At 44.1% G+C, this 25728-nt stretch overlaps 1 protein-coding gene across 1 annotated transcript in view; it reads left to right on the forward strand.

Annotated features, from left to right (window-relative positions):
- Window positions 1-1697: 1697 nt before the first annotated feature.
- Window positions 1698-25728, forward strand: part of IFNAR1 (interferon alpha and beta receptor subunit 1) — a 30693-nt gene continuing 6662 nt past the window's right edge. The window contains exons 1-8 of the mRNA XM_086413568.1: window positions 1698-2210; window positions 8088-8208; window positions 15246-15427; window positions 17723-17880; window positions 17987-18128; window positions 19666-19780; window positions 22567-22766; window positions 22875-23032. Coding sequence (XP_086269694.1) covers window positions 2141-2210; window positions 8088-8208; window positions 15246-15427; window positions 17723-17880; window positions 17987-18128; window positions 19666-19780; window positions 22567-22766; window positions 22875-23032 — 1146 coding nt within the window. The 5' untranslated portion in view covers window positions 1698-2140. The remainder of the gene's footprint in view (window positions 2211-8087; window positions 8209-15245; window positions 15428-17722; window positions 17881-17986; window positions 18129-19665; window positions 19781-22566; window positions 22767-22874; window positions 23033-25728) is intronic.

Genomic DNA, 25728 nt, shown 5'->3' on the forward strand with positions numbered 1-25728 from the left:
GAGATGTTTTGGGCCCACTGTTCTATTCCAACTAGTTTGTAAAAACAACTTTTGAACAGCAGGAAATAAAACTTTTAATGTAAACTGTAAGTCAAAGAGTCATTGTCATAGATTTCAATGAGAGTATGATTAATAAATGCAACCAAGAACTTCCTTCTTCCTTTTAGATCCACATGTTCTCACCGGGTATTTTTCCATCTATGACCTCACTGAAGCAAACACTGGCATACTTGGAATCAAACCTAAAAATTTATGAATCACAGAGTACTAATACGAAGTTTTTAAAAAATAGGCCTAACAACTAGACAGATTCACTAAAAATCACTGTGCACTTGGAATGAGTGAATTTCATGGTATTTAAATTATGTGTTAGGACTTCCCAGGCAAGCACACTGGAGTGGCAGCCCCCACGGCTTGAACCCAGGTCTCCTGCATTGCTGGTGGTCTCCTAACTCTGAGTCACTAGGGAAGCCCCTCTAAATTATACCTGTTGTTTACAAGGCCACACTCAAGAGCAAAGTTCTTTACAAAAACTCATTTTACCTTACAGTTGATAATTAAATTGATTGTTAGAATTAACAGCTACATCTTTGACTGCTTATTTCATCACTCATCCTTTATATTTTCCCTTTTATTTTTATAATGTGCATAATCTATTATTAAGGTACTTAATCGTGGATTAAAAGTTTGGTGCTGCAGTCCATGGGATCGCAACAAGCGGGACACGACTTATGGACTGAACTACGAGGGCAGACGACCAAAAGAGCTTACAGACCTCTGTTCCAGACAGCATCCCAAGGCCATCCTCTGGATCCTCGCCAGTAGGTAACCACGTTCGCACCCAGGTCGTCCCCCCAAAAACGAGCTCTTTACATCAGTTCAGTCACTCAGTCGTGTCCGACTCTGTGACCCCATGGACTGCAGCACGCCAGGCCTCCCTGTCCATCACCAAATCCCAGAGTTTACTCAAACTCATGTCCATCCAGTCGGTGATGCCATCCAACCATCTCATCCTCTGTCATCCCCTTCTCCTCCCGCCTTCAATCTTTCCCAGCATCAGGGTCTTTGCAAATGAGTCAGCTCTCTACGTGCCTAGTCTTAATTCTGGACACACCTACCCAGATGGCAAACGACTCCAGTAATTCTTGCTTGGGAAATCCCATGGACATAGGAAGAAGCCTGGTGGGCTACAGACCATGGGGTCGCTGAAGAGTTGGACACGACTTAGCAACTAAATATCAACAAGCCTTGGCTCACAGAAAGAGAAAGTGAAGTCGCTCAGTCGTGTCCGACTCTTTGCGGCCCCATGGACTGTACCATTCTACCAGGCTCCTCCATCCACGGAATTTTCCAAAGCAAGAGCACGGGAGTGGGAAGCCGTTCCCTTTTCCAGAGGATCTTCCCGACCTGGAGATCGAACCCCGGTCTCCCGCATTGGAGGCAGACGCTTTCCCGTCTGCGCCACCAGGCAAGCTCTGCACAAAGGAAATGGCTTGACCCGCTCGGAGAGTCTTCATTCCTTCCCCACTTAGCCTCCCCGACACCGTTCCCCCAGGCTCCCCAGTCCGTGACGTGGCCTCCCAGCCCCCCGGCCCGCCCCCAGGGCCAAGAGCGCCCAGAGTGCCCTCCCACTGCCACTAACAGGAAGGGCGGACAGCGGGCCTCGAGGTTTGCGCAGGCGCCCTGGCGACCTCCGCGTTCCCGCCCGGGGTCAAGGCCTCCAGTGAGGCGCGGTCTTCCCGGAACCCGGTGTTGCAAGGCTTAGTAAGCAGTCAATGCCGAGAACCAGGGGGCGGGCGGCGGAGGCGGGGCCGCCCCTCCCCCCTCGACACCACCACCCCTTCCCCCGACACCACCCGCCTCCGACACCACCCCCTCCCACACCGCTGTCCCGCGCGCGTGCGCGGACTGGGACACACGAGGTGAAGGCACGGCGCGTGCGCAGGTCGGAGGGCTGAGGGAAGGGCCGACGCGGAGTGGGCGGGGCCGGAGCGGCTGGAGGGGACACGGCGAACTAGGGGCGCTGGCCTTGGCGGGACGGCCTGGGTGCCTCAGTCTCCGTCGCGCCGCCGCGCGGTGCCTGCCGCGGTAGTGGGTGGCCGAAAGATGTGACTGGAGGGCTACCGGCGGCCCGCGGACGATGCTCGCTCTCCTGGGCGCGACGACCCTGATGCTGGTCGCTGGGAGATGGGTGCTGCCCGCCGCCTCAGGTGAGAGAGAGAGGGATCCCGGCGCTGCCGCGTCAGCTGGACTGCGGTGGCGGCGCGGGAAACGTCGGCCCCGGGGACGGGGGTGGAGGGACAGACGCCCTCATTGGGAGACCTCTGGTTGTCCGCGGTCGCAGTGCCTCATTGAAACGGACTCAAATCAAACTTCAGTTTCAGTCGCTCATTCGTGTCCGACTCTCTGCGACCCCATGGACCGCAGCACACCAGGCCTCCCTATCCATCACCAACTCCCGGAGCTTACTCAAACTCTTGTCCATCGAGTCGGTGATGCCATCCAACCATCTGTCGTCCCCTTCTCCTCCAGCCCTCAATCTTTCCCAGCATCAGGGTCTTTTCCAAGGAGTCAGGTGGCCAAAGGATTGGAGTTTCAGCGTCGGTCCTTCCAAAGATGAAACAACAGAAAGTGATGTTCGAGATTCTTCCCCAGCCGCTTGCTCGGGGGCGCCCTCGCCTGTGCCTGCTGCCTGCCCTCACCTTCCACCCCCGCAGGGCTGGGTGTGCACTGCTTTGGTGACCAGTTTGTTTCCTTCCTAAAAGTCAGGCAGCTCCACTGCACAGTTAAATAATAAACAAGGCTTAGAGCTGTGCTGCTGGTTTCCTCTATTCAGTAGAGAGTTCTTGATCCCACGGGTAAATGCCCAGTAAGGTGTGCAAGGATTTCTGTGCCCTCAGGATTCAATCAGTCTAATAATAATAGTAAGACCAAGTGAAGTCTCTCAGTCGTGTCCGACTCTTTGCGACCCCATGGACTGTAGCCCACCACGCTCCTCCATCCATGGGATTTTCCAGGCAAGAATACTGGAATGGATTGTCATTTCCTTTTCCAGGGGACCTTCCCGACCCAGGGATCGAACCCAGGTCTTCTGCATTGTAGGCAGACGCTTTACCGTCTGAGCCACAAGGGAAGTCCTAACAACAAAATCCCCCAACCAGAGATGGAACCCTCCTCCCCTGCATTGCAAGGCAGACTCTTAACCACCGGACCACCAGGCAGGGCCAAATAGGAAGGCTGGGAGCCACCAAGCTAATTTGCCACCTTTCTTAATTTAGGGGGGATACATGGGGGAAATAGCTATTGGAAGATTGACGTGGTAGTAAGAAGATATACCAAAGACAAACAGGGCCTCGCAACAGAGCAGAAATCCGGGAGTTGGTGAGGCCACCTGCATGCTTGCTAAGTCACTTCAGTCCTGTTTGACTCTTTGCAACCCCATGGACCGTAGCCCACCAGGCTCCTCTGTCTCTGGGTTTCTCCAGGCAAGAATACTGGAATGGGTTGCCATGCCCTCCTCCAGGGGATCTTCCCAACTCAGTACCTTTACCTACATTGGCAGGTAGGTTCTTTACCACTAGTGACACCTGGTAAGCCTAGTGGCTTAAATGCTTATTTGCTTTGAAAATCATACTCTGATTTTCTGGGGTACATGATATCCTATCTATCTTGTCCTAAAAATATGTTGTTTTTACCAACAAAATGGGTTTATTCCAGAATAGCAGAGGAATTGCAATTTAGGGCAACCAAGCTTATAGCAAGGGCTTCCCAGATAGCTCACTGGTAAAGAATCCACTTGCCAGTACAGGAGACATGAGTTTGATCCCTGGGTGGAGAAGATTCCCTGGAGAAGGAAATGGCAACCCTCTCCAGTGTTCTTGCCTGGGAAATGCCATGGACAGACGAGCCTGGTGGGCTACAGTCCATCTAATCGCCAAGAGTCAGACACAACTTAGTGACTACAACAACAAGCTACAGCAAAAACCATAGCCAAGTCCAACAAGGAAAGGAGAACATTACTTTATAGAGCAAAAGAAGGAAGTTGGTGGGGTTTTAAAAGAAATTCCGTTGATTGAAGGTGAGAGTTCGGGGTGGTGCTACTCTTCGCATTGTCTGTGTTGGTTGCTGGGAGAGGAGAATTTTTCCTTTTGGGGTCTGGAATTGCTGGTGAGTGAACATACATGAGGGCTCCGGCTTCTGGCCTCCTGACTTCATTTTAAATGAGGTTTCCTTTATTATGTTTCACACCTATTTTTCAGACTGTCCCACAAATATTGTATATAATATATGGGTACTAGGGTCCTGTTGTAACCCCTAATAATTTCTTTGGAGTCTTTTGTTCATGAAAATTTTGCATTAACTTATGTTTGCTTTCATATCAAAAGAATTTCCCCAGAATTTTCATGTAAAATTAACATTCCAGGAAGCTGTTCATTAAGATCATAATTGTAATCTGTATTAGAGGAGAGCTAAAATAAACTTCATACACAACTGGCATTTTTTGCTCTCTTAACTACGTACCAGACACTACTCTGAGTGTTTTAAAGGTACAAACTCATTTAGCTTTCAAAATAAAGCTGAGCACCGTTATCCTCATTTTATAGAGAAGCAGGCTGAGGCCATATAGCTAGCCTGTGCTTTAGGGAGAAATCAGACCCTGAAAATCTGGCCCCAAAGCCCTGGGGCTTACAGGCTAGCTGTTTTCTGAAGACCACACAATTTAGTTCTTGATTATCCACCTATATGTTAAGGACTTAGTTCTCTTTCAATTAACTAATCTAGTTTTTTTCACAAAGGAAGAGTAATGTTCAAAACTAAATGTAATGTTAACTCTGACCTGAGATCATAATAAACTCTGTGTTTCAAAGTAATCAAAATGTTTGTACTTTCAAACCTAGTAAATGCAGCTCTGAGATCCTAGTCTAAGAAAACTGTCCAAAATATAGTAGGAAATTTATATTTGTATAGATGTTATGTGTTTGGGTTTACGTCAGACTTGAAAATACAGTAAACTGTTTCTAGTCATCATTATGAATCTGAAGGGCTGGAAACAACCAATTGTATAAAAAGTATTGGATTACATACCCATTTAGGGCTTCCCTGGTAGCTCAGTACATAAAGAATCTGCCTGCAGTTCGGGAAACTCAGACTTGAGTTCGGTTCCTGGGTCAGAAAGATCCTCTGGAGCAGGGCATGGCAACCCCCTCCAGTATTCTTGCCTGGGAAATTCCATGGACAGAGGAGCCTAGCAGGCTGCATGGGGTCACAAAGAGTCAAACACAACTGAAGCAACTGAGCACGCACGCATGCAGCTACCCATTAATATATTTTACATGCTAAAGGTTGAGGTAAATTATTATTAAAGGGCTATTGCTAATACTTTACTGTCTGAGCCACCAGGGAAGTCCAACAGAACAAAATCTATGAACTCTAAAAGCTTATTTAATAACTATTTCCAAGTCCCTGTCCACGCCTGATAGCTCAACTGGTAAAGAATCTGCCTGTAGTACAGGAGACCCCAGGTCGATTCCTGGGTTGGGAAGATCCTCTGGAGAAGGGAATGGCTACCCGCTCCAGTATTCTTCACTGGAGAATCCCATGGACATTTGTTGGTCTCATAAAAGCCAAGATGCCTGTAATTCCAGGGTCTCCTTCCATTAGAACAGAAGGATTTCATCCCAAAGGAAATGCCTGGCTGTACCCTGGGTATCAGATTTCCTTATCCTCTCTCAAGGCTGTAGACTAAAAATGCCATCAAACCTTTTATTAATGCCATAAACCCAGTCGCTCTCTTTTGGCTGCATAGAATCTAAAATTCCAACAGCTTGGCATGGGAATTAAGTTTAGAGTGGGATAAAGGGAAGTAATTCTATTTGGTAATGAAGTCTCAGAGAATACAAGTGTAAAATAGGTAATTGAGGGTGGGGAGACTCAATAAATACCTCCCCAAATTAAAAAAAATTCAGAAAATATTTTCTCAGGCATCTCCCTCTTTGACTCCGTACCATAATATCTCTAAATGGAAACCAGAGGCAGCAATCCATTTTTTTAAAGTTCTTTTTTTCAGTTCAGTTCAGTCGCTCAATCACATCCAACTCTTGGCAACCCCATGGACTGCAGCGCACCGGGCCTCCCTGTCTATCACCAACTCCCAGAGTTTACTCAAACTCAAGTCCATTGAGTCGGTGATGCCATCCAACCATCTCATCCTCTATCATCCCCTTCTCCTCCTGCCCTCAATCTTTCCCAGCATCTGGGTCTTTTCCAATGAGTCAGTTCTTCACATCAGGTGGCCAAAGTATTGGAGTTTCAGCTTCAATATCAGTCCTTCCAATGAACATTCAGGACTGATCTCCTTTAGGATGAACTGGTTGGATCTCCTTGCCGTCCAAGGGACTCTCAAGAGTCTTCTCCAACACCACAGTTCAAAAACATCAATTCTTCGGCGCTCAGCTTTCTTTATAGTCCAACTCTCACATCCATACATGACTGGAACAATGTATTTCTGTATGTATATATTTATTTTCATGTTTAACACCAGAAACATTTTATATTAGGGTGTAGCCGATTAACAATGTTGTGATACTTTCAGGTGAACAGCGAAGGCATTCAGCCGTACATATTCCCGTTCTTCCCTGAATGCGCCCCCCCCCCCACATCCAGGCCACCACGTAACATTGAGCAGTGTTCCGTGTGCTATACAATAGATCTTTGTTGGTTATCCACCCCTATAGTAGAAAGTCTGTAAGGAGATAGCATCCTTGTCCTATGGCAGAACTACCGTAGGAAAAAGAATAAACTTAAAAACTGGTCTTTTAAAAATTGCAATTTATCGTAGTGAAAGATCAGTCTTCTCTGATGAGGAAAAAGTTCTTCTGAACTCAGCATTAGTCTGAGGATGCTGAGAAATGCTGATTAAGTTTAAAGCTGTACAGACCCTGCCTTAAGGAACTTGTGTTCTGGTTGGAGGTTGTGTTTAACATAAGCAATTTTTAAAAAGATGTCTTCACCTTCACACATCAAGTTTTTAAGCCTACTAGATGTCAGTACTGTGCTGAGTACATCTGCTTCAGTGTAAAATTGAGTGGTGCAGATTCATGGTGCAGAGTGTGAAAAGAGAGCAAGGTTGCATTTGCTGCAATATTTGAGAAAGGTTTTCTCTTGGAGGGCAAGCTTGAGCTGGGTCTTGGAAGGTTTGAGTGGTCAGGAAGAGAAACGCTTTTTGGGTGGGGGGCCAAAAAGGAAGAATCAGAAGAGACAGAGAGAGCATCCAGCTGGTGGAAGATTTGTACTAGAAGTATAAATATAAATATGTACATATCACCAAATCACTTTGCTGTACACCTGAAACTAACACAATATGGTAAATCAACTATACTTCACATTTTTTAACAGTATAGGAAATGAAATAGGTCTCTAGATGGAAGTCTGTAAAATAAACAGAAGGGCTCAGACTTCATATGTTAAGCAGTCAAGACCTTTTCAGGGTGCTAAAGGACCTGGCTGACATGATGAACTTTCATATCTCTTATCAATTTTGTATGTGAATGTTTGGCTTCTATAAATAGTTGTCAGTTCTGAAACCACATCTGTTCAGTTCTGTGTCAGAGTATATCCCTGTCTGAACACAGTATATGAGAAAAACCAAGTTGAGGGTGTTAAACAGCCGAGCCCATGTCCTTTATGTCAGTATCACTTCTAAGACAAAAGAAAAATACTATTTTTATACACAGACTTTTCTTCCCAGTTAAAAGACAAGTACCTTTTTACAGTTCATTTTTTCCACCTTTATGGAGCTATAATTGACATATAATATTTGCTTTTTATAGATTTTAAAAACCTCAACCATTTTCCAGTTCTCTTGAATGCAGAGATAGAGGTAATTAGCAGTCTTCCCATGCTGAGAACAAGCACTAGGTTTTTTTTTAGATTTTTTTATTTACTTAATTTTGTTATATTTAAATGTATTCACTGTCCAGTCAGTGATGTCAAGGAAAGAATGATTTTTAAAAATATCTATAGCATGTATATACATATAACTGTATGGTATGTCTGTCTAACTGTCTTCTGTCTTATTATCTTGACAGGGGAGGCAAATCTGAAGCCTGAAAATGTCGAGATCCACATCATTGATGACAATTTTTTCCTGAAGTGGAACAGCAGCAGTGAGTCTGTCAAGAATGTGACTTTTTCAGCAGATTATCAAATGTACGTTACTCTATACTCAGGGGTCTGCTGAATAATTTTTATCACTTTAACACCATAAATTTTCAAATTTGGGAAACATTTGGTGTTTCCTCTTTTTTTAAAGAAAATATATGGCAGTTTTGCATACTAAGTATAACTTCTTTGCTACAGTTAGAAACTTAGTCTAAGAGTGAGAGTTCAGATTTCATCTTTGGGTTTTGAAGCAAAAGATTCGGGGGATTGTGCTAGCCATACGCTCTCTGTTCTGGACGCTCCAGCTTCTTAAAGCAGAAATTAGGGTCTGACCTAGAGCATACCCTGAGAATATGGGAGACTGTCCCTAAAAGCCTAGCCACTGTCTTGGAATCAGCCACCAGGTCTTCTGTGGTCAGGTTTTCCTCTTTCCTCCATCACGCACAGTCTTAGTTCTGGACACCCTGGCTGAGTATCAGTGTGCTGGGCCCTGAACTTCCTCAGTGTTTCTGGAGGTTCTGCCTCCTCCCTAGGGCTAACTTTCCACCTACTGATTGCCAAGAGGGTAGGCAGACTGGGAGTTGACAGCGGAAAGGATTTCCGAAGCAAAGAGGAAGTATAGCACTTTGTTTTGGGTCCTAAGACCCTGTCTGCTCACTGTGACCCCTGTCCCAAGCGTAGGCAGGAAGTCAGGCATGAAGAAACAGGGTGTGGGGTCTCTAGAACCAGGGTTCCGCCATTTCAACCACAGCCCTGCTGTTCTCTGCATGTGTGCGTGCTCAGTCGCTCAGTCCTATCCGACTCTTTGCAACTCCATGGCCTGTAACCTGCCAGGCTCCTCTCTCCATGGGATTTTTGTAGGCAAGAAGACTGGAGTGGGTTGCCATTTCCTTCTCCAGAGGATCTCCTTGACCCAGGAATTGAGCCTGCATCTCCTGTCTCCTCCATGGGCAGACAGATTCTTTACTGCTGAGCCACCTGGGAAGCCCCAGCTGTTCTCTAGTTGATTGTGAATAAGCTGTTAGTGTGTGTGTGGGTGTACAGCTGACCCTTGAGCAATGGCGGGAACAGGGGTGCCTAACCCGCTGCTCCTACCCGCTGCCGCTGCTGGCTGCAGTCAGAAATCTGAGTATAACTTCACAGTAGACCCTTCATATCTGCATCCGTGGATTCACCCACCCCCAGATCTTATAATACTGTAAAGTGTGTATTTACTGAAAGAAATCTGTGTGTAAGTGGGCTCACATAGTTCAGACCCATGTTGTCAAGGGTATATATGTATACACACACTATATATTGTTTTCCTCACAATGGATCGTGTAAAATTTTTCATCTTTTTCTTTAAATTGAACTTTGAGTTTTGTTACCAATTTTGTTCTTTGCCTTAGTTCTTATTAAACAACTATTTTTTAGGCATAATAGAGATTATTTCATATTCCTTTATTTTAAATGACCGTTGTATTAAAAGAGCAGAGTCATAGACCGTGGTCTCGTGTTCATGTTCCTTCACACATTCTGTTGCTTTTACTAACTTCTCCAGTTCATGACAATCTCTTACTCTTTGTTCTAACTTTGGTCCAGGGCACTGTTTCAGTGTGTTCTTAGTCTGTCCTTTCTCTATTCTGTTCTGCTAGCTTTATAAGCACTTGCCTTGTAAGAATATGCCAGGTTACAAGTTTGGAGAGCCAGTTCAGCAGTTAGTATGGGATAGTATAGTATGGGCTTGAGCCAGGCTTGTTGTTGAGTCGCTCAGTCAAGTCCAACTTTTTGCAACCCCATGGACTGCAGCACACCAGGCTTCCCAGTCCTTCACTATCTCCCACAGTTTGCTTAAACTCATGTCCATTGAGTCAGTGATGCCGTCCAACCATCTCATCCTCTGTCACCCACTTCTCCTCCTGCCCTCAGTCTTTCCCAGAATCAGGGTCTTTTCCGATGAGTCGGTTCTGCTTGGGTTTTAGTCCATCCTCTGCTACTTACTCTATCAGTTTCCTTATCTGTGAAGTAAAGATAAAAAACTAATATGACCACATGTAATTTATCTTTCAAACCAAGATACTTCTGAGAGTGAACAGAAGCACTTGATTTTAGATAAGCTGCAACAACAAATTTAAAGCAGGACAGTGCCAGGCAGACTGGTCTGGGACACCCCAGTGATGAAGCATCTAAGACAGAAGCCTGTTGCAAGTGTTGCTAATTGTGTATAAAGTGCACAGAACAGTGGTACAGAGTATGTGATCAACTAAAATGAGGTTAATAGCAGCAGCAGACACATTTTTCAGTACAGTATTTCTCAGAACATAAGACACATCACTGGTGATGAATGATGCACAGACACATGAATAAGCTACTGGGATGCTAGTGCCTGTAGAATATACACCACCTAAGCTGGATCATGGAAAAAGCAAGAGAGTTCCAGAAAAACATCTATTTCTGCTTTATTGACTATGCCAAAGCCTTTGACTGTGTGGATAACAATAAACTGTGGGAAATTCTGAAAGAGATGGGAATACCAGACCACCTGACCTGCCTCTTGAGAAACCTGTATGCAGGTCAGGAAGGAATAGTTAGAATTGGACATGGAACAACAGACTGGTTCCAGATAGGAAAAGGAGTACGTCAAGGCTGTATATTGTCACCCTGCTTATTTAACTTCTATGCAGAGTACACCATGAGAAACGCTGGGCTGGAAGAAGCACAAGCTGGAATCAAGATTGCTGGGAGAAATATCAATAACCTCAGATATACAGACGACACCACCCTTATGGCAGAAGATGAAGAGGAACTAAAAAGCCTCTTAATGAAAGTGAAAGAGGAAAGTGAAAAGGTTGGCTTAAAGCTCAACATTCAGAAAACGAAGATCATGGCATTCAGTCCCATCACTTCATGGGAAATAGATGGGGAAACAGTGTCAGACTTTATTTTTTTGGGCTCCAAAATCACTGCAGATGGTGACTGCAGCCATGAAGTTAAAAGACGCTTACTCCTTGGAAGGAAAGTTATGACCAACCTAGGTAGCATATTCAAAAGCAGAGACATTACTTTGCCAACAAAGGTCCGTCCAGTCAAGGCTATGGTTTTTCCTGTGGTCATGTATGGATGTGAGAGTTGGACTGTGAAGAAAGCTAAGTGCCAAAGAATTGATGCTTTTGAGCTGTGGTGTTGGAGAAGACTCTTGAGAGTCCCTTGAACTGCAAAGAGATCCAACCAGTCCATTCTAAAGGAGATCAGCCCTGGGTGTTCATTGGAAGGACTGATATTGAAGCTGAAACTCCAATACTTTGGCCACTTGACGTGAAGAACTGATTCATTGGAAAAGACCCTGATGCTGGGAAAGATTGAAGGCGGGAGGAGAAGGGGATGACAGAGGGTGAGATGGCTGGATGGCATCACTGACTCGATAGACATGAGTTTGAGTGAATTCCAGGAGTTGGTGATGGACAGGGAGGCCTGGCGTGCTGCGATTCATGGGGTCGCAAAGAGTCGGACACGACTGAGCAACTGAACTGAATTGAACTGAAGACATCAGTGTTTGCTGTTGTTATTTAGTTGCTCCGTCATGTCTGACTCTTTGTGACCGCCTGGACTGTAGCCTGCCAGGCTCCTCTGTCCATGGGATTCTCCAGGCAAGAATACTGGAATGGGTTGCCATGCCCTCCTCCAGGGGGTCTTCCAACCCAAGGTTCAAATCCACGTCTCCCGCATTGTGGGGGGCAGATTCTTTACTGTTGAGCTACCTGGAAGCCCTCAGTGTTTGTGACTGACATCTAAAATGTATAATGGCCGGGCTTCCCTGGCGGTCCAGTGGTTAAGAGTCCACCTGCAGTGCAGGGGACACTGGTTGATCCCTGGTCTGGGAAGATTCCACATGCTGTGAAGCAGCTGGGTCCATGCACCACAACTACTGAGCCCACACTCTAGAGCCCAAGAGCCACACCTACTAAAGCTCACGGGCCAGAGCCTGTGTTCCACAACGAGAGAAGCCCGTGCCCCGCAGCTGGAGGGCAGCCCCTGCTCTCCACAGGCAGACAGAGCCCACATGCAGCAGCAAAGAGCTGGCACAGCCAAAACTTGTAAAACGCTTTTTTAATTATAAAATGTATTATAGGTAGCGTGGAGTTTTCATTCAACAAATACCGATTGCCTTTTATGCCGAATACTTTCCTCAGTACTTGGGATTACGTTAGTGAATAGGAGAGACAAAGATGGCATGAAGTTTTATTATGACACTGGTTTCATGAAATGAATTTTCTATTGATTGCATATTTATTTTCAAATTATATTTCTGCTCTGATCTAAGTACTGTATATGATAAAGTTTTTTTAAAAGAAAATGTAAAAGAAGCTGCAGTAGCCCCCTTACGTGCAAAAGCAATTATAATAGAGCAAGTAGCTGTGTCTCCCGAGCAGAAAGGACGGACGTGGAGTGAGGGTGGGTTGAAACCATATCAAGGCTTAGTTACAAACTTTTTATAACGTTTTCTGCTTATAATAAGAGCTCTCCAGGTAACAGGAGAAGAGATGCGTTACTGGCTTTTTGCCTGGAGCTCATTTTATTTGGACCCTCTGTGCCCCTGATTGAAAGAAGTCTGTGTACCCTTCCCACTTCCCAGACGTCCTTATATCTCCTGATTTCTCTAGAACTGTATTTTCTAATAAATGACATGAGGGGAGGACTGAATTTTGGTTTAGATGTTTAAAATCTGAATTTTAAAAAATAGATTCTGATGTGGAGGAGTTTCTCAGGAAGATTTGCATGTGAATTAAGGTGTTAATACTGCTTGTGAAAGGGAAGCCACAGCTGCTTGACGCAGGTCATTCTGTTTGGGAGCACTTCTCACCGCTGTGGTTTTTCTGACTAAATCCAGACTTGTCCACATGTTACGTATACAGTCTCAGGAAACAGACGTTTCTGGGCAAAGGATGTCCTGAGTGAGGGAATATCATGTATGCCACATATGCAAACAACTGGCAATCAGGGTGCCAGTCATGATTTCCAGAAGCTTCGTGAAGGATTTCTCTCCAGACGAGTTATCTTTCTGAACAGAATTGTAGAAATGCCACAGCACTTTTGTGTACTCCACTGTTGTGCTGTTATTTGTTATTTCTGATAATTTAATAAAAGGTTGTGAACATTAATAAGTAAATAAACAAAGGTGTTACTAATGCCAAGTCTACTCTCAGGGTTCAAGCAGGTAAAGTTAGAAGAGCAGACTGGCCAGGAATGAAGTGTGCCCATAGGGTAGTTTTTATTATTGGCACCTTTTTTAAAATGCTTCTTTTTTTGAAAAATAAGGTAGACTTGAGTTGGAGTCAGCACAAAAATTATTTAGATATCACTCCTAGTTTCTATTGCTTTTCGTAAAGAATATCCTTAGCTTTTTAAACAGTTTTTATTTATTTTTGGCTGCACTGGGTCTTTGTTGCTGCACACGGGTTTCTCTAGTCGCGGCCAGTTGGAGCTATTGTTTTTCCAGAGCACAGGCTCTAGGTGCGAGGTCTTTAGTCGTTGTGGTGCATAGGCCCAATTGCCTTGGAAACTTCCCAGACTAGGGATCGAACCCATGTCCCCTCCACTGGCAGACAGACTCCTAATCACTGGACCACCAGGGAAGTCCATCCTTTAGCTCTTTATTAAAGACACTTTGCTGCTGCTGCTGCTAAGTTGCTTCAGTCGTGTCCGACTCTGTTCAACCCCACAGACGGCAGCCCACCACGCTCCGCCGTCCCTGGGATTCTCCAGGCAAGAACACTGGAGTGGGTTGCCATTTCCTTCTCCGATGCATGAAAGTGAAAAGTGAAAGTGAAGTCGTTCAGTCTTGTCCGACTCTTAGCGACCCCGTGGACTGCAGCCCACCAGGCTCCTCCGTCCATGGGATTTTCCAGGCAAGAGTACTGGAGTGGGATGCCATTGCCTTCTCCAAAAGATACTTTAGCATCTTTAAAATGAGGTCTATAATATATAAACATGAGCTTATGCTAGAACTGTGCATTAGGCTTAACAAAAATGTCTTCTCAGAGGTTAGTTTCCCTGTTTGATATGAGGCAGACAGGGCTTTCCAGAGGCAAACATTTTGAAATCTAGTATTTGTTTTCTGTTGCTCACCTTCACTTCAGCCTCTCCTCTTTGTGGCAGCATGGCCTTTTTGTTTTAGGCACCCAGTGTCAACTTGATTTCTTCATGTGCTTTTAAAAAAAAGTCTAGTATCAGTCACTTAAGCTTGCTTCATGATGGACTGAGTCCACATGGAGAAGTTTGTTAGCTTATGTTAACATGTTAAGTTCTTTGTTTCTGGTGGTGTAATAGAAGGAATTACAGAGATCAGTATGCAGAAGGGATGGTTTGGTTTTAAGGAGAGCAGAGGAAGTTCTCAAACCATACTGATTCTGAGGTCTTGCTTAGGGCTAGTAAATCTCTTCCTAGGAGAAGATCAGAAGGGAATCAAATCCACTTTACAGATTTTCAGGAGGGAAGAGAGGATCCAGAATAGAAAGCAGTTGGCCAAAAGTGACACAACTGTTTTTAACAAAGCCAACACTAAGTCCTCGTTCGTCTTAGGGGTTCTTTCTCTGCTTATTTGAAATCCTAATGCAACCACCCACAGAATTACAGAACTTTATTAAGTTGACTGTATGTTAGAATGATTCCACTGTATAAATAATAACTTGGCTGTGTATGCAATGAAAAAGAGTAGTAGAATGTTACACACAAAAATATTATCAAAACAGTAACTGAAGTAGAGTTACTAGAAGAAATAACTACTTGCCTTAGCTTAGAGGCTTCCCTAGTGGCTCCAATGGTAAAGAACCCGCCTGCCAGTGCAGGAGACACAGTAGACGTAGGTTCCATCCCTGGGTCAGGAAGATCTCCTGGAGGAGGAAATGGCAACCCACTCCCTTATTCCTGCCTGGAGAATCCCACAGACAGAGGAGCCTGGTGGGCTACCGTCCATGGGATTGAAAGAGTCAGACACGACTGAGAGACTCACACACACACTGGCTTTATAATGTTAATGTCAATAGAAAACATGTTTGTCACTCTTGTATTTATAATGTTCATTCATTCCTTTGCTTTTTATCTTGAAGACTAGGAACGGATAACTGGAAGAAATTGTCTGGGTGTCAACATATTACTAGTACCAAATGCAACTTTTCTTCAGTCGAGCTTGAAAATGTTTTTGAAAAAATTGAATTGCGCATAAGAGCAGAAGAAGGAAACAACACTTCCACATGGTATGAGGTTGAGCCATTTGTACCATTTCTAGAAGGTAAGAAAAAGTTGCCAGCTGAATTATATTGAATTCTTTATTAAATATTACCAGCACAGCTCACTTCTCAAGCCCATTCATTTGCATAATATAAAATCTCCCATCTTTAAAAAAATCAAAAAGAACAAAGATTCCCTTAAACTGGTATCTCCTTCCTGCTATGACTTCATTTTCCTGCTTTCCTTCTAGTGGTGGTTCTTAGAGTGTGGTCTCCAAGAGATCTATCAAGTCAAAACCATTTTCCTAATGGAAACTTACTTAATAAAACTTACTTAATAAAACTTACTTGCCTTTTTCATCTTCATTCTGTCGTGGGTGTACCCTAGAGGCTGTTTGATGTGAGATGGCGACTGACTGGTGATGCAGAAGTAGGTGTGAGACACAGCTGTCTTCCTTATTAGGCCAGACATTAAAGAGATTTGAACAAAATGTTCAAACTGCTCTTCTAAGTTTTTTGGCTTGTTTGTTTTGGAAAATACAGACATTGTTTTATCATACAATAGGTTTCATCATTACTGTTTTTTAATGAATTGATAGATATTTTACATTTTTATCAATTTTGACATCTGATATGCTGAACATTGAAAGACACAGCCCATGTAAACAAGAACTCTTTAGGACCCTCGATTTCTCTTAAGAGTGTAACGGATCCCAAGACCAGAAAGTTCAAGAACCACCACCCTATTCCATAACTCACACAAGGATGATCCGTATCCCTTCTCTGTACATGTACACTTTCCCTCCCACTCCCTCTCCAGCCCTCCGCGTTGGAGCTTTGTTCCCCATCACTACACTAAAACCACTTGCCAAGGTCACCGTGACCTCGACAGTGCCAGGTGGATTCCCAGGGAGTGAGTGTCACTCCCTTCTGAAACCCTTCCCTCTCAGTTCTCGAGGGCACTGTGCTTTCCAGGCTCTCCTCCTGCTCCTTGGTTGCTCCTTTGCCAATTTCTTCTTGTCTCCCAGACCTTAAAATGTTGGACGGCAGCGGGCCTCAGTCTGCAGGGCTCCGCCATTGAACCTCCTCTCTCAGTGCAGCCTCCACCAGGAATCGTAAGGCTTTCAACACCCTCTGTGCTCTCAACTCCTCAGTTTACGTCCCAGCGCCATCCTTCTCCTACCTCAGCGAGCTGCGTCACCAGCTCTCCAGTCAGCATCTCCTCTTAGAGGTCCGAAAGTCATCTCAAAAACTCTTTTTAAATTTTATTTATTTATAGCTGGCCATGCTGGATCTTCGTTGCCTCTCATGGGCAGGTGGGGGTACTCTTCAGTCGCAGTGCTCGGGCTCCTCATTGCAGTGGCTTCTCTCGTTGCAGAGCACAGGCTCTAGATGCTCAGGCTTCAGTAGTTGCCGCACACGCGCTTATTTGCTCCAAGGCGTCTAGAATTGTCCCGGACCAGGGATCAAACCCATGTCCCCTGCTTTGGAAGGCGGATTCTCAACCACCAGCCCCAGGGAAGTTCCTCGTCTCAAATTTAAAATGGCCAGAGTTCTAGCTTTCCCCCCTCCAGACCCACTCTTCTTGCAGTTTTTTCCATCTCTGTTAATGACGTCACCTATTATTTGCTCAGGCAGGAGCCCTGACATCACCTTTGATACCTCTCTCTCATCTTCCATCCAGTCCATCAACAGATTCCGAGCGATCAGACCGCTTCTCACTTCCAGCCCGGCTGTCAGCCCTCCCTGCTGCTCTCACCTGCCCAGGAGCTTTCCTGCTTCCTGACATGCTACCTGGGGTTGTCTTTCCCAAATGTAAATCAGGTTCTGGCGACCTTACAGTCCCAGACTACAAGTTCTGCCTGTTAGCCAGAGTCTAGCTGCATCTCGCATCTTATTTTCTACCACCCAGGCACTCGAGCGCCCCCTAGTGTCTCTTGAAAACGGTGAGCACGTTCCGGAGCCCATGGGGTGCTCTCAGCCTGCCTTGCTTGACCTCACCGTATTCAGACCTCACCTCTATCAGGCCTCAGCTCAAACATCTCAGGGAGCCTTCTCCTCACTGACTCACCTAAAACAGTCGTTGCCACCCTTCTCTGTCCCTTTATATCGCTTCATTTCTTCTTACAGCATGCATGACATTATAACATTATATATATATATATATATATATATATATATATATATATATATATTTGGGATTTTTGGCCACATTTCTCAGTAAAGTGTAAGCTCCATGAGGGATTTTCTCCTTTTTTAGATGCCAGGCACATATTTAAGTGCTTAGAATTATTTATTGTATGAATGTTTTGACTTGTATTAGTGAACTTACATAGTAAATGTTTTGATTTTCACAGCTCAGATTGGTCCCCCAGATGTGCATTTAGAAGCTGAAGATAAGGCAATAATACTGAGTATCTCTCCCCCTGGAACAAAAGATAGTATCATGTGGGCTATGGATCGTTCAAGCTTTAGGTATAGCGTCATTATCTGGAAAAACTCTTCAAGTCTAGAAGTAAGCATTATTTTTATCTTTGTTTGATGTGAGAGAAGAATGACATGAATTAATTGTAAAATTTGACTTTTTTTAAAGAACAGACTTCTCTTTTTTAAAATTATAGGAAAGAACGGAAACTGTTTATCCCGAAGATAAAATTTATAAACTGTCACCAGAGATTACTTATTGTTTAAAAGTTAAAGCAGAACTGCGTTTACAAAGTAGAGTTGGTTGCTATAGTCCAGTGTATTGTATAAATACCACAGGTAAGAAGGAAGTTTTGCTTTCAATTCAGTAACTATATATATAAGTTGTTTGTTGTTGTTCAGTTACTAAGTTGTGTCTGACTCTTTGCAACCACATGGACTGTAGCCCACCAAGCTCCTCTGTCCTCCACTACCTCCCTAAGTTTGCTCAAATTCATGTCCATTGAGTTGGTGACTCTATCCAACCATCTCATCCTCTGCTGCCCTCTTCACCTTTTGCCTTCAATCTTTCCCAGCATCAGGGTCTTTTCCAGTGAGTCAGCTCTTTGCATCAGGTGGCCAAAGTGTTGGAGCTTCAGCTTCAGCAACAGTCCTTCCAATGAATATTCAAGGCTGATTTCCTTTAGGATTGACTGGTTTGATCTCCTTGTACTCTATTAATTAATTGGCAACCTTTTAATTTTGGCATTTTTCCCATAGTTGCTGAATTTTTTGTGTTGGTTTAGTAGACATCAAAACAAAAACATTCTCATGTTGATGTAGGCAGAATCCAAAGCAATATTGTAAAGCTATTATCCTCCAATTAAAAAGAAATACCTTTTAAAAAAAAAAGCACACATTTTAACAGCATTTACACAAGCAAGAATGTTATTTGGGATTTTTGTCTCAAGTAAACAGTAATGAAAATTCTGTGTAAAAGTCCAAGTATTTTCTAATGACAGAAATTGTTTTTACTTGTTCAGAATCCATGAGAAGGGGAGATAGTCACTAGAAAAGCAGTTAGTATTCCAAAAAGCATACGTTTATAGGTGAAAAGTTAAATTATGAAAGCATCCTGATACATTTTATCTGTGGCATCTTGCCAGCAATTAAGGTTTAAGGGTAGGAACTTGAATTTATTGTTTTAATTATAAATTTAGTATGCTTTGTTCTTAAAATCAAGCAGTGTAGAAGGGAGTTAAAGGAAAGATCTCCTCTCCTGCTTCCTGACCCCACTCTGTTCACCAGAGACAAGCATCCCCAGCAGTGTGCACACAGTGTTCCCTGCGTTTCCTCAAGGCTTATATTAGCATATACTCAGACTTACAGTTTCGGGTTGTTTTATCTTTTAAATTAAGGAATAAAGTTCTGTGTACACTCTTCTGTATTTAAAATGGATAACCAACAAGGACCTACTGTATAGCACATGGAACTCTGCTCAGTGTTACGTGGCAGCCTTGATGGGAGGAGAGTTTGGGGGAGAATAAATACATGTGCATGTATCTCTAAGTCCCTTTGCTGTTCACTTGAAACTATCATGGCATTATTAATCTGCTATACCCCAAACAAAATAAAAAGTTTTAAAAAATAAATAAAGTCATGTCAGATATATTTTAAACTTGCTTGCTTAAGCCAATATATTGAGGTTCTCTTTTTATGTCAATACATATAGATCTATCACATTCTTTTAAATGGCTGTATAGTATTACCTTGTGTGAATACACACCATTATTTAGCTATCCTTTTCTCTTCTTGCCCATGCTGTTAAGAATTCTTGCCATCTGTTCTCTTACTAGAGTAAATGTGTGTGCTTTCTTGTGTGTTCCTTGTCTTCTAGAGAGACATAAAGTACCTTCACCAGAAAATATACAAATCAATGCTGACAACCAGATCTATGTTCTTAAGTGGGATTACCCATATGAAAACGCAACTTTTCAAGCTCAGTGGCTCCGGTAAGTTCTTTCCCATAAATGTCCTTTTGCAGTTTATTTTTGCCCAGTGTGTTAGGTTTCTTTTCACTCTGCTTCAGCCACCTGTTGTTCTTTGCACACATTTGGCCTGATGGAAAGGTGGTTATGATGCATTGGAACTGGGGTGTTTAATTCTAGTCCCAGCTCTGCCAATAACCGTCTGGAGTGTCAATGAGACCCAGTCACTTCTTTTGGCCTCAGTTTCTTCACTTCTGAAATGGGTGTATTATAATATCTAGTGTTCTTAGTAATGTTAGTTGGTCAGTCACTCCCGATTCTTTGTGACCCCATAGACTGTAGCCCGCCAGCCTCCTCTGTCCATGGAATTCTCCAGGCAAGGATACTGGAGTGGGTGGCCATTCCCTTCTTCCGGGGATCTTCCCGACCCAGGAAATGAGCCCACGTCTCCTGCATTGCAGGCAGCTTCTTTACTGTCTGAGCCACCAGGGACTTACTGGCTTTTTTTTTAAGGTGTAATTCTAATTACATGTGTATTTCCTCAGTCTGGAATATTTGACAGATGACCAAGATATTTTCTTCAAAACCCACTCCTTCCATGAGTCTTTGAAATTATCTCAGTCCAGTCACTCGGTCTAGTTCAGTTCAAGTCAGTCCTCCTACTGTCTTGATTGTTGTGGTGGCTTTGGCAGGTTCCTTAGTGATTAGTGGGAAACTGAGGAAGTTGGAGAGAACTGTGCTCTCTGTGCTTGAGTAGAGACCAGCCAGACAGGAGCAAAGCTCAGCACGACAGGAGTGGAAGAGGACCGGGTGTAGTTTATATTGATTGGAAAACTGGAGAGGATAAACGGAGAGGGAGAAGAGAAGAGGGTCATCAAGCGGAAGGTGAAGTGAACTCTGGGGGAAAAGGGGGCCACAAAGACAGTTACCGAGGGCAGAGGAACTGCGGGACCAAAGGCGAGTGTAGGTCAGGTAGGGAAGAAAGAGACTAGAAAGACAGAGAAAAGGTGAGGGAGAAGGGAAGTCGATACTGCTGCAATTGATTCCTCTCCACTCTTTGGTGTTAGTTTTGAAGCAACAACAGTCTGGATAATAAATGCATTCGTGTGTGGAGTACAGACAATAAAGGTTGCAGAGGTCAGAAATGTAGAGGTGAGCACAGGACTGGAGAGTCCGCAGAAGCCATTTGGAAGGAGAGGTTTCGTGAAGGAGGTTTTTCAATGACGAGAGATGGCATTCCAGGCTGGGGCTACACACACATGGGAAAGCTTGGATATGAAGAGACAAAATCAGATCAGGGTAACGAGGAGGTATCCATTTCCCTTTGCTCTGTAGTAAACTAGCACAAACTCGGCAGCTTAAAAAACACGCCTTATTATCTCTCAGTGACTTCAGGTCAGGAATTCAGGTGTGGCTTAGTGGGGTCCTCTGCTTGAGGTCTCACAAGGCTGCGGTCAGGGTGTCAGCCGGGTCTGCTGTCTCATCCAGACTGTCTCGTGGTGTCTCCTAAGCTCACGTGGTGGTTGGTAGAATCCATTTCTGGCAGCTGTAGAATGCATGGTGGCCTGCTGCCTCAGAGGCCGTCAACAGAGATAATCTCTGCCCCATAGACCTTCCTTTAAAGGCTCATCTGATCAGGTCAGGCCCAACCAGGATAGGGTCTCATGTGATTAACTCAAAGTCCACTGGCTTGGGACTTTGATTTCATTTGTAAAATCCCTTCACCTTTCAAGTAATGTAACCTAATCAAGAGTTCATGGATTCTGCCTGCCTGCAGTCAGGGGGAGGGGATGATGTCCGGCTCATGCACCAGAGGGTAGGAATCTTGGGGGCCAGTTTGGAATTTTGCCTACAAGAGGGGAAGACCTGCTTCGAGAATAGCAGAACACTGGGTCTGGGAGAGCAGCGAGAGGGAGCCTTGAGTTAACAGGATGGAGTAAAGTCAGGCTTCGCCTTAGACTCTGCTACAGGCATTCAAGAGCCACTGGGAGTCTGGTGTTGAGCGATGGGTAACATGAGGCCTGTGTTCGAGGAGCGTGACGATGGCCATATGGTGTGTGGTGTGGGGGACTGAAGACAAGGGAGCCCGCTTGCAGGCTGCCGTGGTTCCGGGCTTGAACTGACAGGCTTGGAGCTGTTGGTCTCAGAGCAGTCCATTAACCTATCCAGACCCGCTCTGACTGTTCAGACTCACTCTCAGAACCCTGGTGTGTGTCTTAGCACTGACCCATGGGTATGCTGGTCCACGTCTAGCAGCTGGCCTTCCAGAAGGGAAAAGTTTTACTTTAGTGTTTGCCGGCTTTGAGGCTCCCAGCAGCGTATCTGTCCACTGGACATGGAGTCGGGAAGAGGCACAGTAAGCCCTCCACCATATTCCACTGTTCAGACACGATAGATGTAAATAGCATTGAGCATAGATAAAATGTAGGGAAAACAATTAGGAGAAGATGAGTTTTGTATTTTTATCACTTTAGTTTTTAATACAACATATTTATTTATAAGTTTACGTAACTTTTAACAGTGGCTGCATTTAACAGCTAGCTGGTTGCATTCCTGAAAATTTAGCAGTTGTTTTTGTGCACTGGCATGAGCCAACCCTTCACACTACTTCCTTATTGCACGCTTGAGCACGGTCTTTGGTTTTCTTTTGTGAACACATCTCTTCCAGTGTCCTGTGAGTTTCCCAAGGCTGAGGAGAGTTTACCTCTGTGACTTCGGCCTCTAACAGAATGTCTGACCTATTACAGGTGCTCAGTAGATGTTTACTGAACTAATGTGTTTAGAATGAAAAATATCTTTTTGTCTTAAAGTGCCTTTTTTAAAAAGATTCCTGGGAATCATTCAGACAAATGGAAACAAATACCGAACTGTGAAAATGTCACAAGTACCCACTGTGTCTTTCCTCGAGAGGTTTCCTCAAGGGGAATTTACTATGTCCGTGTACGAGCATCTAATGGAAATGGTACCTCTTTTTGGTCTGAAGAGAAGGAATTTAATATTGAAATGAAAAGTAAGCCAGTAGTTTTTATTTTACTTTGTGATTCTCCAATTATGAATTCTTACAATTGTTTTGTAGTCTGATTTGAACTTTGTGTCTTTACACATTTTTTTCCCCTAGCTATCATATTTCCTCCAGTCATCAGCGTGAAATCCGTTACTGATGATTCACTGCATGTCAGTGTTGGTGCTTCAGAAGAGTCTGAAAACATGTCTGTGAATCAGCTCTACCCGCTAATTTATGAAGTAATTTTTTGGGAAAACACTTCAAATGCTGAGGTAAAAAGACTGTGTAGTATAGGTTTATAACTTAGAGTTATGACTATGATTTGGGTAAGCAAAGCTTGAAGTTAAAATTGCAGGGAAATTTTTAAACTTTTAGGCTATATGATTAACTCAGATATTTTCCGTAGGAAGAAATTGGCATTTCATGTTTTACTTGGTAAGAGTTACGGTCATCTGCATCTGGGTCCCAGTTAGTTGCTGTTGGTTTGGGGGAGTTTCTTGGCCTCGCCAAGTGGCATGCAGAACCTTAGTTCCCTGATCAGGGAAGGGAACTCGCCTGCCCTGCCGTGGAAATGAAGTCCTAACCGCTGGACCACCAGGAAAGTGCCCCCAGCTAGTTTCTAAACCTCAGATCCTGAGTTCATCTGTACTCAGTCAGAACCTCTGAGGGTACAGCTCAGGAGTTTTTATCATGACCCTCAGGGATTCATGAACCAGAGTTTCTCAACACTGCTGACATTTGGGTTTTCGGTCAGTTGCAGGAGCTGCCTTGTGCATTATAGGAGGGCTAGTAATGCCCTCCCCACTCCTCACTAGGTGCTGGTAGCCCTCCCTCCCAGGTGTGACAACCCAGACCCCCTCCCTGCAGTGCCAGACACTGGGCACCTCCACGAGGACAAAGACTGGCTTTTAGGGGACAAAAGACTCTTAGCTGTTATCATGCTTTGTCAGACCCTAAAATTCGGAAACCACTGACAGGCTAATGCACATCAGATAATCCACATTATTCCTAGATCACTTTTCCCTGTGGAATTACCATCAGGGAATCAGCCTTTAAAAATCTGGTACAGTTGGTGAATTTTGTAACTTCATTTTCTGTTGAAAATCTAAGAAAAGTCCAGTGATTTGGATACTTTGATTTTAACTATCTGAAGACTCTGCACAGTTTAGCCTTGTTGAGTATTGTGGTTAGTTCTAAGTCCTCCCTAGATCTGGAAAACCTAAATTTGTGTCTCAGACTACCAAATGGTGTAAGCTTAGGCAAGCTGCTTATCCACTGAAACTCATTTCCTCTTCTCTAAAGTGGCAGGGGTCATAGCAACTTAATTTTTTTTTAAACAGATGTTTTTAAGGTTTAAAATGAGGTAGTATTTATGGAAATACCTACCGCATTGCTTGACAAATAGAGATTCAATAACCTTTGTTTGCCATCCTGTCTTATGCTGGGTAAGACATCAATAATTACAGTCATAATAACAGCTCATATTTATTGGATACTCATTATGTATGGGGTGCCAGGGCTAAGTATTTTACATGAATTGTCTCAATCGGTCTTCCAAACAACCCTGCCAGACAGTTGGATCGATTAAATTACTCTTCAGCAAATACTTAGGATGGAGTATCCATTACTGCTTCGCTGATGCTGGGCCGTAGGCAGTGAAACATGAGTGGATGTGGTATGACTGAGGCCCTAAGTGCGCCTGTGGGGTTTGGCTTGGCTCTTGCACTTCTCACATTTGCCAAGAGGAAAGCAAGCTCCAAAGAATGCTCAAACTACTGCACAATTGCATTCATCTCACAAACTAGTAAAGTAATGCTCAAAATTCTCCAAGCCAGGCTTCAGCAATACGTGAACCATGAACTTCCAGATGTTCAAACTGGTTTTAGAAAAGGCAGAGGAACCAGAGATCAAATTGCCAACATCCACTGGATCATGGAAAAAGCAAGAGAGTTCCAGAAAAACATCTATTTCTGCTTTATTGACTATGCCAAAGCCTTTGTCTGTGTGGATCACAATAAACTGTGGGAAATTCTGAAAGAGATGGGAATACCAGACCACCTGACCTGCCTCTTGAGAAACCTATATGCAAGTCAAGAAGCAACAATTAGAACTGGACATGGAACAACAGACTGGTTCCAAATAGGAAAAGGAGTACGTCAAGGCTATATGTTGTCACCCTGCTTATTTAACTTATATGCAGAGTACATCATGAGAAACGCTGGACTGGAAGAAGCACAAGCTGGAATCAAGATTGCTGGGAGAAATATCAATAACCTCTGATATGCAGATGACACCACCCTTATGGCAGAAAGTAAAGAGGAACTAAAAAGCCTCTTAATGAAAGTTAAAGAGGAGAGTGAAAAAGTTGGCTTAAAGCTCAACATTCAGAAAACGAAGATCATGGCATCTGGTCCCATCACTTCATGGGAAATAGCTGGGGAAACAATGTCAGACTTTATTTTTTTGGGCTCCAAAATCACTGCAGATGGTGACTGCAGCCATGAAATTAAAAGACGCTTACTCCTTGGAAGGAAAGTTATGACCAACCTAGACAGCATATTGAAAAGCAGACATTACTTTGCCAACAAAGGTCCGTCTAGTCAAGGCAATGGTTTTTCCTGTGGTCATGTATGGATGTGAGAGTTGGACTGTGAAGAAGGCTGACAGCTGAAGAATTGATGCTTTTGAATTGTGGTGTTGGAGAAGACTCTTGAAAGTCCCTTGGACTGCAAGGAGATCCAACCAGTCCATTCTGAAGGAGATCAGCCCTGGGTGTTCTTTGGAAGGAATGATGCTAAAGCTGAAACTCCAGTACTTTGGCCACCTCATGCGAAGAGCTGACTCACTGGAAAAGACCCTGATGCTGGGAGGGACTGGGGGCAGGCAGAGAAGGGGACAACAGAGGATGAGATGGCTGGATGGCATCACCGATTCGATGGACGTGAGTTTGAGTGAATTCCGGGAGTTG

Source organism: Bos grunniens, chromosome 1, assembly GCF_055505025.1.
Source record: "Bos grunniens cultivar Pamir isolate PY7600 chromosome 1, Bosgru_T2T1.0, whole genome shotgun sequence".
NCBI classification, from domain to species: Eukaryota; Metazoa; Chordata; class Mammalia; order Artiodactyla; family Bovidae; genus Bos; species Bos grunniens.